Below are 17,590 nucleotides of genomic sequence, written 5' to 3' on the forward strand. Positions count from 1 at the left end.
TTAGGTCTTTTTTTAATATGCTAGGAACAGATACTTATCTGATAAACATTTTTTTTTTCAAAAAGAATACGTTGCATACTTTTAGGAGTCTGGTTGGAAATATTAGTAAAATTAGTTAAAACCCAAAAAATATAAAGTTTAACAATGGTATTCTTGCATAGTACATAATACACAATGTTTAAACTTTAAAGATGCATTTATGCCACTTGTCTTTTTCCTGAGATGGACAAGTATAGCACAGGAAAGGACAGCTTGCCCTGGGGATATCCTTCGAATCGTCACCCACAAAAACACACATTCGCAGGAGGTGGAAACCTCTTTGGCATTATAAAGTGGCAACATTATGTGCTGGTTTTGTCTTTTTACGACTCGGATGTGAACGATTATGGGTGCGGTGGTGTTAACCCATTCTCCTTGGCGAAGGCAACATCTCCACCGCACCGAAAATGCAATATCTATATGCACAAACACACGGCGACGCAGTGGGAGCAGATGCCATATCCTGTCAGATTTGCATGGCGGAGGTGAACATGACAGGCGCAACGTCGAAGCCTGCAGGACGTGCCAAGGATAACGCCATCCCACACACTCATTCGCTCACCCAAATACACCCGCATGCTGGTGGAGTTCGTAACTTGCCTTGACACTGCGGCTAGACAAGGAAAAATATCCATCAAGTTTTTATTAAGCCCCATAACTATTATCATTGATATTTAACAGGATCGAAAAAAAATTTAATATACTTGTTGAAGGTATCAAACTGCAATGTAAGATAGTAAAATATTATATTTTTGAAGACCTATGTCTTTAAGTAAAAGATCATTATGGTGAAATGGTAAAAAAATGTATAACTAAAATGAAAATATTAAAGATGAATTACATATTATTTATTTATTAAAATAAAACACATTATTTAAATTAAATTAATTATTTTGGTATTTTTTATATTAAATCATTAACTTTTAATTTAACTTTTCTAACAATTTAAATAGTAAAGTAAACATATTTAATTTTAAAGGTTTATGTATTTTTTCTTTATGACTAAGTCACTTGTATGCAGAAGAACTTTACCTAAAACGAATAGTTTCTACTTACTACTAATATAAAACGTAAATAAAAAACACCTTTTAGATACAAAAGAACCCCTGATTGAGTACATACTATTTCTTTCTGTGTATATAAATCGTTGGGCCACGCTGAGCTTAAAGCAGAAATGATTATTAAGCTGGCCACCCTAACAAGGGTGATGGGCGTTGAAGGACGGTGTCTTGGTCAGTTTACAAATCCAATCAACGTTGCGTATACTTGATATGCAAACAGGAGGAAGGGAAACTTTCGCTGCCACTTCGGCTGCTTTCCCTCGTTTTATTTCCAGCTACTTCAACTACTGCTGCTTCAGCCAAATTAGTTTAGCAAACATCAAACAGGCGAAAGCAGAAGCTGCAGCCAATCAAAGCAACAAGCTTGAAATGAAGAAGAAAAGTGTTTGACTTTGGCTTTCAATATAACGCATACGCCACGTGGCACACCCGAAATAACCCGGCTCTGTGTGTGTCTGCGTGTCGAAATAATTCAATTTATTTAGCCAACGAGAGAAAAATGTGAAGCAAATAAAAACACATACATTTTTTGCTGATGTTTGTCTCTGATTTTGATATATAAACGTAAGAAGCTACATATGTGCAGGCGAAAGGAAACTCACAATTTCAGTCTCAGTGAGCAAACATTTTATGCATAATCCTTGAACGTAAGGCTTCGGCCCACTCCTCTTTTCCTGCCAAGTGAGCCGAAAAATGTGTTATTTTATGCGTAACGCAATTTTGAGGAGCAATTTCGGCGAACTTTTACTGCACTTTTAGGGGGAGTTTTGTTTTCCTGAGTGCGCTCTGATTTCAAGGTCGGCATTGTTCATACGGAATCCATACAGATTTATTGCACGAATTTCATAAATGTCCTTAAACAGGCCTTAAATATAATCCCACTGATTTCAGACAGATTTCCCTTTGCCTCCGGGTAGCTTATATATCAACCGCAAAATGATCAAAAGAACGATTAGCCTGCCACGCAAAAAGCCCCCCAGCGGAATTCATCTGAAGCCTTGAACAAGCAAAGGAAATGCAAGCAGTATAAATTAAATTTCAGCACAAATAATTGCCTTAATTTGTTGCTTCTCTACATTTTAATTGAATTCGCTGCGAAAACAGATATTTTAAATGATAAAATATAATGGAATTAAAGCATTATTTTCGTCATTTATGTAAAACAGCTTAGTTAACGCAAATAAATGCCTGTCTTGTTTATTTAATTAATACGGTAGTTTAGATTTCCTTTGTTAAGATAGCATATTTAATTAGTTGAATTTAAAATGGTCGCTTATAAAATCAGAAGAATTTAATTCAACAAAGTGTTACTTTATTAAAGCTCACAAAAATAATCTTCTTTTACACTTAAATAATCAAAGCTCGATTTCCATTTAATTGAATAATTTTCATGACTGCTCGATTCAATTAAATTCTGTGAATTGAATTACGTGGCTAAATACACAGAAAATGTAATCATAAATTCTGTGCAAAATACATAGGCCAATCCAACCCAATCGCCAAACCCAAAACCCAAACCCAATCCCCTTGGCCACTTTTCGATACTCTTGGCCAGATAAACATTTGTCCTGGCCAAGTGAGACTCTGTTGCTGCAACATATTGCATTTTAATGGGAATTTCGTTTTCATTGTCAACACGTTTGTGAATTATGTGATGAGGAGGAGAAGGGGGTTGGGACTGTAAACCGGCTAAGGGACACCGAGTCGTAAATTCAGACTCGAGATTAGAACTGCAACTGAAGTTGAACGAGATGAGCCAGGAGGCTGCTCATCCATGCCACTGCCAGCCAGGACATTTGACACTTTTCTGGCTTAATGAGGCAGGAAGCTCCGTCTTGGCTGTGGATCCTTGGATCCCTGGATCCCTGGATCCCGGGTCCTTGGCTCCCTATTTCTCTATTGTCTTCTGGCCGCACATTTGCGGACGACGTGTGTCAACGCATTGTGCGGTGTAAATTGCTTGCTGCCACATCTTTCCCACTCCCATTGCCATCGCCCCCCCCGCTCATCTGGCTAACCAATGCAGCACTTGTGAGCCCGCTTGTCAGCCCCCGCATTTTCACCCCTTCTTCACCCCTTCTTCACTGCTTCTTTACCCCTTCCTCACCACTGTCTGCACTCCTTCGTCACCCCTTCGTCATCCCTTCGTCACCCCTTCGAGCCATTCAAGCCGCCGCCCTGCGTTGACAAGTTGTGTGCATAAATTGCAACTGCCTGGGCTTGTATACAAAACATGTGAAGGATGCGATGCTGCTGCTGCTACTTCAAGGCACTGAAAAATAAATATTCGGAAATGTCTTAAAAAATAATTTGATTATAATTACAGAGAAGTAATATAAAACTAACTTAAGATTTATTGTCCCAATTTTTTGTGCATTTTTTTTCCTAATTCTTTAGTAACTAGTAAAGTTAATATTGGTAAAATAAATTTTAAAAAATATTAGTTAAAATGAATGATACGCTTTTATAAAAGCCTATATCCTGTTGGATATGTTAATAATACAATAAGAATAAATCAATGTTCATTTGGTTATTCAAAAATTATGCTTGGATATTTAGTTTATGAAAGGTTTAAGGGTTTTCTTCTATTAAAAAATTATCATACTGAATTTTGAATGAAGATTTAGTTCTTCCCGAAATAAAAATATTCAAATGAACTTTGAAAATATAGTTCTGCTCTTTGGAAAGAGATTTGTTTTAAGCTTAAAAAACGAATTTAAATATTAACAATTTTAATACATTTTAGCATCATATGTTTCTTAAATTATTTCAATATTTTCCTGCAATAATGAAATAAAATTCCTAACCAATTTAAAATTAGTTATTAATTTCCCCCAGTGCCTTCCTGCTGTCGCTGCTCCTGACTATGCATGAGTACGAGTGTATCCTTGATGCTTTTGGATTTTATTTGCTGGCTTAATAAAGGCATCAGGCATCAGGCAGCAAGTACCAAGTACCAGGCCGAAAACCGGCCTCAAGTTTCAATGCACTCGCTCACCTCTCCACCTCCTCCTTGAACCTACACCCCTCACCCCCCACCCCCTTGATTACATATATGTATGTGTGCGAGTGTTTGTGGTGCATCCTCACTTCCGGTTTGGCAATGTTGCATGATGCAGCTTAAATTGCTGCCTCAATTACACATGTCTCGGTCTCTGGGTAGCTGTTTTTGTATCTGTATCCGTGTGCGTTTGCAGGGTCAATGCTGCCTGACAGCCGGCACAGCTCTTCAACTTTAATGCGATTTTAAAGATCCCCACAGCGCCAAGGGCTGTCTAGAAACGAGAAATGAACTGCAGATGAGGTCGTGACACGCATTGGGATATTTTTGTATCATTTTTAAAGTATAAATTAAAGGATAAATTATAATAACCCTAAAAACATTCAGGAGTAGCCTTGATATGATTTTTATTTCGTTTCCTGGTTATAATTCTAAAGAAGTAACTAAATTAAAAAGGATTCAGAGTTATATATCTTTTGAAAAATCACTAGATACTATAAAATAGTAAGTAAAATAACTTTTTATCAAAGATCAAATTTATATGGAGTTAAAGCCATGTTGGACTTACATTAAATAAATATAGCGGTACAATAAATTATTTGTTATACGTTATAAGGTTAGGAACATTCAGCAGTAGCCTTGAAATGATTTGTGAGTCGTTTCTGGGTTAAAATTCTAAAGAAGTACCTAAAAGATGGGTATGCAAAACGAATTATATTTTTTTAAGTAAAGAGGTATATATAGCTGTACAAAACAAAATCATAAGACCAACATCCAACACCAAAACAATAGTTTACTAATAATTTCATGCATCTCTAACAAACAAATTTACGAAAACCTTCTTTCTCTCGCTGCTAAATCTAACCAGCACCATTCCAAAACCCCCTTTTCTCACCAAACAAATTCAAATTCTCAGAAAAGGAATGCATTTTTAGATGCGCTCGCCATTTGTTTTGTGTCCTGACTTAATTAACGCTGACTTACTCATGTTGCCGGGACTCGTTTACCCCGAACCTCGAACCCCGATCCCGATTCCTCTTAACACCCCAGGGTTCCTCTATAAGCCGCTTGCCGGCATTGTTGCTGTCTTTTGTTGATAATTACTTTTGATAACTTGGCTCTCTTGCTTAGTGAGTCTGTCTCTTGCTGTCCTCTTTCCCTTCTCCACCAATTTCCCCCCTTTTTCCCCATTTTTTCACGCGGTTTTTCGGTTTATTTTATAGTTTTTGCTGGCGGTTTTTCCTTCCAACTCGCATATGGCGCCATTACAGAGCTTATCAGCAAGCTTTCGCATAAGCTTTAGTTTTAGTTCCCCTCGCTTCGTGCCTTTGGCAACCGACTGGGCTAAGTGCTCCGTAAGCCTTGAGGTAGGTCAAGTAAAAAATTTCAACCAGGCTCAAAAAGGGCAGCTACAACAGCCCAGACTGCTGTGAATAATGCAATTATCATGGAGCAAAGCTGCGATGCGAGACCATGAATTATTAACAGAGAGATGGAGAAGGGTTAAAGCTGCTAGTGATACGGTGTTTAAAGTCGAAGTTGTGCTATTTTTTAACTTGGGAGGAAAGTGATAAATTCTAATAAATAAATTCAAAGAGCTTACCTATGTTTATATGTTAATATCTGTGGCGGATCCCTAATTTTGTTGTGGGGGTGATATAAAAAAAGAATTTGTTGAGTAGAATACAAAAATTTAGAATCAAATCCATAACACAAATACTTTTTAAGATGAGTGGGGGGGATCTATTCCCCATATCCCCCCGTGGATCCGCCCATGGTTAATTTAATATTATGATATTTTATAAACTTAAGAAAAATATTTTTAATTTTGATTAAAGAAATCATTTATAATAAATTAATCAAATACTGCTACTTATACTTAACATTTTACGAGTTAAAGATATAGGGCTTCGTTACCGAAAAAGCTATCTTTCAATAGCGGTTTCCAAAAGAAAAAGTTCGACTTGGTAAGTAAACAGAGGGAAATGCCTTTCCCATTTCATGCATATTTGTTGGCTTAGGAAGTGTTTGGCCCAATAATATTTGCCACTCTATTTACATATTGTAAGGCACCCAATTTTCTCCATTTTCCCCCCCTGTTTTCCCCCCTCAACTATTGCTTTCACTGTTTGGCATGCAAATGTGTGTGTCTGTGCATAATGTGCCCCGTCCATTGTTGTCGTTGTTTCTGGATGTTTCTGTATCGCACATTTGGTTTTATTGCATTCCTTTTTTCGCACGCAAGAGGCCTCAAGTTTTTAGCTCGCACTCCTCTTCTAAATGTCAGCTGTCAAATATATATGTATGCCCATACACATCTTATGTGTGTTCACATATTTACTACTATTGCACATAGAGAAATATCCTAGGAATTTAATCCAGTAAAGCTGGTTTTAAAAGTACCATATGTTCTTACATATATTTTTAATACAATTGGTAATGTTCTGAATTGAAGTGAGTTTATTTTAAACATTACAAAAAATACATAACATTAAAAAAAATCAGAAGAATTAAAAAAAATTGCATATAAAATAATTATAAAAGTTCACCTCGAGGAGTTGAATTCGATACCACCGTAAGAAAGTGGTTCATTTAGTAACAAAATCTTAAATAAGTTGAATAGGGAATAAAAGAGTTTTCCTACTTAATAAATATAAAAGGTCATTTCAAGGAGTTGAACTCGGTCCCTGCCAAAATACTAAATTATTGAAATACAAAGATAGAAAAGTAAGAAATTACTTTAGTAGTTAGTTTGATCTTCCAATAAAATTTCTCTGGGTGTATATGCACATATTTACTATATATATTTTGATGGGTAAGTTGGTTACTTTTGCCACAGTGTCCTTGAAACGGGTGTGTGTGGGTGTATTTTGTCTGTTGCCAAGTGTCTGTGTTTCTGTGTTAGTGGACAGCTGTTAAAGTGACAACATCGCGTTGAAAATTTATGCGATTGCTTATAAATCGGATTTATTTTGATATGCAGGCCAGTGATTCACTGATAATACCGGCAAGTTCCAGAAGCGTGTTTAGAGCGCTCGTATAATCAAAATTAACGGTGTGATAAATTTTATAAGCCTGGTTTACTCACTCAATCTGAGAGAATAGACCGTAAAAAGTAATTTAATTCAATGAGCTGTTTTATTTTAAGGTTTCCGACAAATATCTTATTGGTATTTTTAACAGATTTAATAGAATATTCCAGCAAGAAATAATAGATTTAAAATACAATTTTATAAAATTGTTGTTTAATTATAATTAACTATTTGAAATCAAATCTGATTGAATAAAGAAACCAAAACGAAAATTCTGTATAAATAACAATTTACAATTAAAACGTTGACCCATATTTCCCTGATGAAAATTAAAGACCCCACTTGCTTAATTTCCCACACAAGCCACTTAATCACAATGGCAACCAGCTGATGGACATCAGACCAATTATTCAAATCATTAATATAATTCCGATTATACGTATGAATCCATAAGACCCACAAAAAAAATGCAAATCAAAAGGTCTGTTTGTGCCTAACCGAAGTAGACACTTCCGGGTCACACCGTGGGACAAGGGGGTAATGAGCACTTGTCGCTGGCACGGGGACGCTATGATGGCAGGATGATCGCGTCGCGGCAATGGTAACGATGGTTACTGTGATGCCGGACCACAGGCGATGCTGGAGCTGCGCTGAAGGTGAGCTAACGTGGTTAGCTGCTAGTTGAGATAGGGTATTACGAGCCCTATTCCCAGTTGTAGGAAGTAGAACCGCGGAGTTAAGAGGTGTGTTGATAACTGTTTTATTCTTCATTTGGAACATGTTTATATACTACTTGGAACACGGAAGTTTAGTGTAATGATTAGTGAAGTAAGCTATATTCTAAAGTAGATCAGGGAATAATGATTATGGTAGCAGTTTGCGTAGTTGGCTTTGCGTAGTTGGCTGACACTGCAAAATGTGCTGACTGCATTGGCCGGTCAGTGTGCCGTTGAGTCGGTGAGACGGTGAGTTAGTGAGACATATAATATGCTGATCAGCAATTCTCATATGCAGTGGGTGCTACTGAGCGCCTGGTACTGTTCCCAAACTTGGCTACTGCTTGATTTGTTGGGTGTGGTCATGTTGAGTACCTTTGGGTACGAACATTCTCCCCCCCATTGAGGGGTACCCTCAATTAGGTCGTGATGTCGGTCAGCCCTTGACCGAATTGTATCGGAAGCACCTAACAAATCATTGACCAAGGTGGATCGTTCCTTCAACTGAGGTTCATGTTTGTGATTCAGGTCCTTCACATCTTCTTGATGCTGCTTAACACTCCCCTTTGCGATAAAATTGACATTACCGTGGGGACTGAAATTGTGCCCTCGTAGAACTCGATCATTTGGCACGTCTATGGTATGTGGACGTTCTGCAACAAAACTAAGATCTTTCTTGGTTAAGTTTAGAAATGGTGAACCAAAGTCAGCCTTCTTGTAGGTTTCAAATTGATGAGAAGTCGGTTCTATATTCATCGGATTTTTATCTTTTGTTGGCTCATAAGCAGCGTTCGGTCCTGCAAAATCACCTCTGCCTTCTACCAAAATAGGGTTGATTTCCGTATCAGATGAGGTTTCTTTATTGAGATAACCTGTGATTACATAACCAAGCCTAGTGCCTTGTGCCAAGGGTTTATTAGGTCCTAGTTTAAGAAGTTCACCGGTTATTACACGAGAATACACCTCAGACCCTAAAGTTAGGTCAATGGGTCCAGGTTGCCGAAAGTCAGGATCTGCTAATGGCAGTCCCTCGGGAATATTAAGATCGGTTGTAATCGGTACTGACGGTTGGTCTGTAATGACTGTGGGCATAATAAATACCTCTAATAGTTTTTCAAACCCTGATGTACAGGATGAGAGCTTTAGTGTTGATCTAATTGCTGTTGATATCTTTCCTCCGATTCCAGATATTTCAATCGGTGAACCTTCCTTAAGAGATAGCAGATCTGCCATTCTCCTTGAGATAAGATTCACCTGTGATCCACCATCTATTACAGCGCGACATGTTTGTAACTGACCGTTTGGCCCTTGTAATGAGACCTTCGCGGTCGCGAGCAGAGTATATCCTCCTACGTTGTCGTAGCCTGCAATGGTTACTGCGCCGGCCACTGGATTGCTAGTTGGTCCTTTGTGTAACAGTGAATGGTGCCGTTGCTGGCAGACTCGACAATTGGTCGGTGATCCACAGTTTTCAACCATATGAGCTGTAGACAAACAATTTGTGCATGCTCCTATTTGAATAATGGCTTGGCGCCGTGTTTTGGGGTCCATTTCCTGGAACCGGCTACATGCTCTAAGATTATGTGGTCCTAGGTGACAAATCTTACAGCTCTCTTCGTTGTGAACTGACTGATGGCGTAGTGTTGCTGTAGGTTGAGCGCTTATCGTCTCCAGCATGCAAGCGCGCCGTTCAATAAACGTTAGTACACTCCTTAACGTTGGAATTTCCGTTGGTGCATCCGCTGAATTTTCTAGAGCAGCTAGAGATTGCTGGTCTAGTTTTCTTCTGATAAGAAAACACAGGATTGGATCCCAGGATTTTGTGCTGATATCGAGGTTTTTAAGAGTACTCATTGAGTTTTTTATAGTGTCATGTAAGGCCCTTAGTTGGCGCGAGGAGCCGTCTATAGGCCTATGGTCAATAATTTTTGCTATGGCGGCGAATACTAATATTTTGCCGTTCTGGTACCTGGCCTTCAACCGCAACCAGGTGTCGTCATAGCCACCCTGTGAGAAGGCTGTGTCTGTCAAGACGTTCCTCGCTTCACCACGAAGCGAACTCTGTAGAATATGTAGTTTTTGACTGGCCGAATATGGTTTGTTATGTACCAATTCCACAAAGAGATCATGGAACCGTGGCCAGTCTAGATACTCGCCGTTGAACTCCGGAATGCTAATTGGCGGAAGTGCCAAGTTTAGGCTCATTGGCGCGTCGTTTTCTCGAAGCAGGTTCATTTCGTATTCCTCGTATAATGTGTGGAATTGAGCTAGCTCTGCTTCTGCCAGGGCTGCGGCCCCAGGTGTGCTGTCCAATTCGTCGTGGGCTTGCCTCAGTAACGCCCAATGGAGATCCAGGTGCCTTTGTAAGGCTGGGGTGACGGTTGGGGCGTTCGAGGCTAATGTTAATGATGACTCCAATTCGTTGCATCTTCGCTGCAACTGTCGGATCACCGTGTCAATTGCGGAATCTCCTTTGACTTGATCTCTTGTTGTGATCTTGATGTTGGCCGACGTTCGTCTCGGGGCCTTCGGAAGCCCGCTTCCATTCGGCATGTTGTCCAGAAAGATATTCTGATATTTTTCGACCAGCTCCTTAAGTGCTACTAATCGTGAAGAGTACTCACTTCCAGTGGGTAATGCCGCTTGCTGAACTTCTTCATCTAGGTCGCAAAACTGCTGCCAGAGATCGTTTAACTGATTTAGCTTACCGGAATAGTAGCCGTCTCGGTGGCGTCGGTCGGCAGAATCCTTGCCATAATTCTTAATGAGCTGTTGGATTTTCGCTTGCAGCTCGTTTTGGGTGTCTAGTAATCGATTGTGTAGATCGATTCTTGTGTGACTTGTTTCCTCTATGAATGAAGTAGACATTTTGTGTGTCTTGGAAACAAAGAATCCTGTGAAGCTGGATGAAGCTGAGTATCCTGTGAAGCTGGATGAAGATGAAGTTCCTGTGACGCTGGAAGAAGAAGCGAATCCTGTGAAGCTGGATGAAGCTGAAGTTCCTGTGACGCTGGAAGAAGAAGCGTATCCTGTGAAGCTGGATGAAGCTGAAGTTCCTGTGACGCTGGAAGAAGAAGCGAATCCTGTGAAGCTGGATGAAGCTGAAGTTCCTGTGACGCTGGAAGACGAAGCGTATCCTGTGAAGCTGGATGAAGCTGAAGTTCCTGTGACGCTGGAAGAAGAAGCGAATCCTGTGAAGCTGGATTAAGCTGAAGTTCCTGTGACGCTGGAAGAAGAAGCGTATCCTGTGAAGCTGGATTAAGCTGAAGTTCCTGTGACGCTGGAAGAAGAAGCGTATCCTGTGAAGCTGGATTAAGCTGAAGTTCCTGTGACGCTGGAAGAAGAAGCGTATCCTGTGAAGCTGGATTAAGCTGAAGTTCCTGTGACGCCGGAAGACGAAGCGTATCCTGTGAAGCTGGATTAAGCTGAAGTTCCTGTGACGCTGGAAGAAGAAGCGAATCCGGTGAAGCTGGATTAAGCTGAAGTTCCTGTGACGCTGGAAGAAGAAGCGTATCCTGTGGAGCTGGATAAAGCTGTGAGTCCTTCAGTGGGAAGGGGGTTGCTTGAGTGTGATCCTTTGTTGTTAAAGGATCACGTCGGGGTCACCAATGTTTGTGCCTAACCGAAGTAGACACTTCCGGGTCACACCGTGGGACAAGGGGGTAATGAGCACTTGTCGCTGGCACGGGGACGCTATGATGGCAGGATGATCGCGTCGCGGCAATGGTAACGATGGTTACTGTGATGCCGGACCACAGGCGATGCTGGAGCTGCGCTGAAGGTGAGCTAACGTGGTTAGCTGCTAGTTGAGATAGGGTATTACGAGCCCTATTCCCAGTTGTAGGAAGTAGAACCGCGGAGTTAAGAGGTGTGTTGATAACTGTTTTATTCTTCATTTGGAACATGTTTATATACTACTTGGAACACGGAAGTTTAGTGTAATGATTAGTGAAGTAAGCTATATTCTAAAGTAGATCAGGGAATAATGATTATGGTAGCAGTTTGCGTAGTTGGCTGACACTGCAAAATGTGCTGACTGCATTGGCCGGTCAGTGTGCCGTTGAGTCGGTGAGACGGTGAGTTAGTGAGACATATAATATGCTGATCAGCAATTCTCATATGCAGTGGGTGCTACTGAGCGCCTGGTACTGTTCCCAAACTTGGCTACTGCTTGATTTGTTGGGTGTGGTCATGTTGAGTACCTTTGGGTACGAACAAGGTCATTGAATCGCCCACAGAAAGCGTACAGAAACTGAAGACGCCCCAAAAGACATCATTTGTATGGCTTGCCCATAATCACAAATAAATAAATAACAAATTTTGATTGAAAATGTCAAATTGCCATAGCCCTGAGCTAAATCCGTTGAATTGAAGACCCACAAAACCGAAAAATGAGTATAAAATACAAAGTCAATTTGCATAAAAGCAGCGATAAAAGAGAGCGCCAAAACAATTTGTCAATGTAACACCCAAGAGACTACCCCTCCCTTTCTCTTTTGGCCCTCTCTTCGCATGCAAATGAGGGGTTGGAGGGGGTGGGAGAAAGGGGTTGAGGAGGAGGTGGTGATAGCGTGCTAATTTGCGAAGGCAAAGTCAAAATAAAGCCATAAATATGGCAAATGTTTGAAGTTGTTTCCTTTCCTTCCGGACCACCTCTGTCTCCCTCTCTCTTTCTGGCCTCTATACCCCTCTCTTTTTGACCTCTATACCCATCTCTTTCTGACCTCTATACCCATCTCTTTCTCCCGCCCCTATATCCCCCTCTTTCATTCATTGGCCATCATTAAACCAACAATGTTTAATTATACACTTATCGGTAAACAAACCTGATGACTTGGAGCGGTCTCTCACCTTGAGCTTTTTACATTGATTTCCATTCCGAACCAAAAAAAAAAACAGCTCTGAAAACTCGTCTACCATCTCGATATCATCAAATTCGAAATTCGTGCAGTAACAATAAAAGTTAAAATAACTAAAAAAAATAAAGTAGTTTACTAAGCTCTTATTACATCTGCGATTCATAGAAAGACTATATGGTGAAAGGTGGTAAGGGGAAGGCGAATTGAAAGTGGAACGAACGGAAGTACAACAAATAAAGCATTCGCACTGTGGGCTCCGCTAAGAAAACTTTGGACCTGCCCAAAAAGGTTATCAGAACTTATGGCTTTGCTTACGTGAGGAAATTATTAATCCTGAAGAATTCACTTTTTCTAGTTTTCTCAGAATTTCTACTTCGAGGTTTCCGAGTGCATCAACCCTGTTGTTAATATTTAATAAGCCATCAAGTGCAATTAAAATTTGCATTAAAAAATGGTTAGCTTAATTAGGTTTTATTTTAGCTGCTAAATTTTGTACAAGGCTATATAACCCAATTGCTTTAAGGCGGGGATTTTATTTGAAAAAATTCATAATTCACAAATTGTAGCTCTTATTAAAAAACCTAAGCTCAAACAAATAAAGCTGAAACTACATCTTTAAACTACCCATTTTTCGTATCTTTTTCTTAAAATGGTTTAATGGTTAGCTTAAATTATGATAGGGTAATTACAAGGCTAGGTATGACAAAAACATAACCATTTCAGCTTAATAGGTCTCAGTTTATGTGGTTAAACTTAAAAATGAGGAAGCTCAGGGAACTCGTAACCTGCAAATGTATAGCGTTGGACACTATAATTACGATTATGAATTTCAAACTACAAGCCACCTGCTTCCCACATTTATTAGCCCATTTAATTTTTGGTTTACCCGCTTCCATGTTTCCCAAGAGTCAGGTTTCCCCATGGATTAGCAACTCCAACCCCAATTCGATAAAAAACCAATAAATGGTAATTCACTTAAACCGTATCTAAATCAACCACGAAGCTTGCCCAATTTTTCCACTGTAGATCTCCAGATAGGTGGGCCCAAATTGCAGTTCGAATCCGAATCCTCCAGCTGTTGTCGAGTGGTTATGGCGATGCCTGATCCAAAAATACAAAAGTCGAAAAGTCGAAAAGGGTGCCCCAGACACAACGTAATGCTCCACTTACTTCCTCGAATGCGAGCATATACAGAAAACAAAAAATAACAGAGCAGAGGTGCTTTCAATTTGCACAAAACTCCACATAAATTACATAAGTTGACCATAAAACCTGAAGAAACAGAGCATTTGCAGGAGAAGCAGCAGAAGAAGCGGCAGAATGGGTGCGGTAAGTGCACCATTTTGGAGCGGCTTTTGGAAACTGGTTGACCAACTGACCTTGAAGCACTTTGGAGATGGGGCCGCTTACGCAATGCAATATACCCCGATTCCAGTTCGATCTTCTTCTCTACACGAAAGTCAACAAATTGCAGCTTCCCCAGCGACGATTGCAAAATTACATTTGAAGTTTTTTTGGTGAGCTGTGGTATTGCTTGAGTTTTTCCCCCAACAACAACATGTCAGATCTTTGGCTTGTCAAAAATGTAAACACAAAAGTCTCGGGAGGGGAAAAAAAACATATACCAAAAAAAAAAGATGTATAAAAAACGAAGCGACGTCGCCGCCGACGCCGCTGCTTTTGGCCAGGTCTCAAGTGCGATATAAAAGCCCGGCCACAAGCCGATCAACGAACCACAGTCCAAAGTCGCTTGCAGCTAAAGACATCCCAGTGCAGAGAGTTTAACCACCCCAGAAAATATGTTCAAATTCGTGTTGATCGCCAGCCTGCTGGTCGCCATTTCCTTGGCAGCTCCTGCCGTGAGTGTTAACAAATATACAACAAAAAAATATAAAAACAATTTTAAAACAAGACATAGACATGGCAAAGAAAGTTTACGGGTCTATAAGTTTCCATTTAGTGACAAAGATATCAGTTTATAACGCGATGTTGCCGCCGGGTCGTTGATGTTGCTGCGGGGTTTTCACGATCGCACGCACTTGGGTCGCTTGGTGCTGCGGTCCATTTCGCACTTCTCGAAGCTGCCGCACTTGACATTGCCGCAATAACTGCCAGTTGATCCAGCTAAAGAAAGAAATTAAAAACTTATTAAATTCCAAACCAGTATAATTTTGGTATCTAGGTCCAAAATGGATCCTATTCCAATCTTTTTTCATGGAAAAGCCCAAAGAAACATCTTTAGTTTTGATCTTCTAAAACCAAATATAGAAACTTTTTTAAATCCAAAAGGGCCTTTGAAATATAAATTAGATTTATATTTCTATTTCAAAATGTCGTTATAAGAATGGTTTCTTTATAAAAAACCATTTTTAAAATACTCTTTAAAAAATCAGATTTCATTTTTGTTGTCAAAAGAACAATGGATATTATCAGTGAAGGATATTTATAAAAAATATTATATACCGTTTTACGAGAAAAATTTGATTTAAACGATAATATTTAACTTGAAAATTTGCATATCTTCGTAAGCATACTGCCTACTGGGTTATACTTCATAAGGTCAAAACTTAAACCGGTATTTTTTCTTGATAATATAACTTTCTGAGAGAACTCACTGTTTTTGCTGCCAAATGGCGATTTATCGGCTCCGGAATTTCCCAGCAAATTGGGTGAAGCACAGCTGCGACCATTGCACAAGTTCGGGCAGCATTTACCTCCAATCGCACTGCATTCGCTGTCATGCAAACATTTTGGGGTACAATTTTGGACCTTTGTGGACGAAGGACAATCTGCCGAATAAGAGAGAGTCCATGAAAAAGCTCTGGGAAAGCTGAAAATGGGCACTTACCACCCGCAGCAAAGGCAGCAACCACACAGGCGGCAATTAACAGAGAAAGAAAGCCCAGTTTAACTGAAATTATATAAATGTAAAAGCAAATTCTGAGTGGTTCCGCATTTCGTGCGAATATTTATAGTTATATATTTGGACCTACCCATGATGATAGTTGAACGTCCGCTTCGTTACTATAGTCAACACCGACTGCCGTTCATCGGGCTTTATATGCCCCGATCGGCGGTTTCGAGTCGAACAAGTTTTCTGCTTATTTGCCTTTGTATTTTTCATTTTTCACTTTATTTTTTGTATCTTACCTCCCCAACTTGCCTTGACGAGAGGTACTAAAACAAGGGAACGAAAAAAAACACGGATAAAAACAACAGCAAAGCACATATCATTTTGACTTTGAATTTACATACAAACAGGATCGGAATAAGCGGTATTTGAAGACGCTACCTTAAAAGGAACATGTAACACCAAAGTAGTACGGCGATCGAAAAAAAATATTCAATTCCAAAATGATATTACTTACATTTTTCTCAGACACAAACATCGGATATCATCGGATATTTTTAAAAGGAAAAGTTTATCAACTTCACATAATTAGCATACCACTATAGCGTATGAGATAACCTCAAGACCCCAGCCTAAAACACATATCTAGACTATAATACATCGACATATTTCAATTACTATTTCCGTTGATGCAGTCGCACAAAAGACAGGGAAAAAAATGTGTCAAAACGTCGCGTCGTAATGAATATATCATTTCTTCGACTTAAATCATTGTTGAGTCATTGCGGCGCAGTCCATGTTCATACGATACTTAGAAGTCAAGATATTAAACTTTGTAAAACGTTATAGCATTTTCACTATCGCAGTTTCGAGCAAGCTTGTCTATATCAATCATGTGGTGTACACTTTGATGGAGTCATGTAACCAAAGATAATATAGACTGTAGTCTATACAGACTTTGATGTACATAACCATTTTTGACAGGAGACTATAAAACTTAATAGTTTTCCGGTTCAATGGGTCATTGTTTATTACCGAAACGGGGAATCCCGAAGTCTAGGTGGCCGGACCAAAATATTTAGATCTTCAGCTTAAAAACTGGTACAATTTATTTGCATAATGAAGTGTTAGAAAAAGAGGCGTGTTTGCTGACCTAAAAAATATATTAGGGGCCTGTTAAAATTTACTCAACGAATATATTTAGTTTTCGGAAAATCAATCAGAATTTATGCATTATAAACTAGTTACTTCAGGAGTGTTGGGCATTATAATAATTTGATTATATATTTTGAATTTTTCAGCGTGATGAGACCGATGCGGAAAGGGCAGAGAGGGAGGAATACGAGAAATATCAGAATGAAAATGCGCAATACGCGTTCAATTCCAAGGTGGACGATAAAATCAACGACGGACAAATTACCCGGACTGAGGAGCGTGAAGGAGGCACAGTGCGTGGATCCTACAGTTACTTCGATGGATTTGTCAAACGCAAGGTGGAATACATCGCCGACAAGGATGGCTACAGGGTGCTTAAGGACGAGATGGAGGACGTTGGCAATGGCCCACAATTCAATCCCGAGGGCCAAGCTGACGTAGAGGGATCTCTGATCGGCAAGTACTCCATTAAGTTGGACAAGGACGACGAGGAGAAGCACTACAAGGACATTCATGCCTAAGAGAATATAAGTTGGAGATTTCTAACATTTAGAAATGGACTGAATACATCGTAGAGCCTTAAAGTAATGTAAACACCATCTGAACAAAAATTGTATTTTTTCTCCGAAATAAAAAATCAACAAAATTAAAATACCACTAAATAGCAAACATAGGACGCGATCCTTCCCTTCTTCATAGTACCACGGTTATTTTCTTATTTTCAAATTTATTTGTAATAATGTTTATTTATTGGTTAATTTTGCGGTAAGTGCATCTAGGAGCAAAACGTTGTTCTTCGTTAAGGTTTTGTTTTTGAATTTGGATTTATCTCGCCATTGGTTTTTGCTGATGTTGCTGTTGATTTCTGGCTATAAT

General features: G+C 39.5%; 2 protein-coding genes across 3 annotated transcripts; one reads left to right on the forward strand and one right to left on the reverse strand.

The window, feature by feature from the left end:
- The first annotated feature begins 14,407 nt into the window (after positions 1-14,407).
- Positions 14,408-17,366, forward strand: Cpr51A (Cuticular protein 51A). Of its 2 annotated transcripts, none has more exons than XM_017072291.4 (2): positions 14,408-14,567; positions 16,861-17,366. In XM_017072291.4, the coding sequence occupies exons 1-2, from the start codon at positions 14,508-14,510 to the stop codon at positions 17,233-17,235; spliced, it is 435 nt and encodes a 144-aa protein (XP_016927780.1). In that variant the 5' UTR covers positions 14,408-14,507; the 3' UTR covers positions 17,236-17,366. The 2 variants fall into 2 exon arrangements, with proteins under 2 accessions (XP_016927780.1, XP_065719063.1); XM_065862991.2 differs by lacking the exon at positions 14,408-14,567 and adding an exon at positions 16,276-16,394.
- On the reverse strand, positions 14,626-15,833 carry LOC108008442 (waprin-like protein). Its single transcript, XM_017072292.4, has 4 exons — positions 15,702-15,833; positions 15,557-15,619; positions 15,324-15,497; positions 14,626-14,832 (listed from the first exon to the last, which is right to left on the reverse strand). The coding sequence occupies exons 1-4, from the start codon at positions 15,703-15,705 to the stop codon at positions 14,732-14,734; spliced, it is 342 nt and encodes a 113-aa protein (XP_016927781.1). The 5' UTR covers positions 15,706-15,833; the 3' UTR covers positions 14,626-14,731.
- Positions 17,367-17,590: the final 224 nt, after the last annotated feature.

Source organism: Drosophila suzukii, chromosome 2R, assembly GCF_043229965.1.
Source record: "Drosophila suzukii chromosome 2R, CBGP_Dsuzu_IsoJpt1.0, whole genome shotgun sequence".
NCBI classification, from domain to species: Eukaryota; Metazoa; Arthropoda; class Insecta; order Diptera; family Drosophilidae; genus Drosophila; species Drosophila suzukii.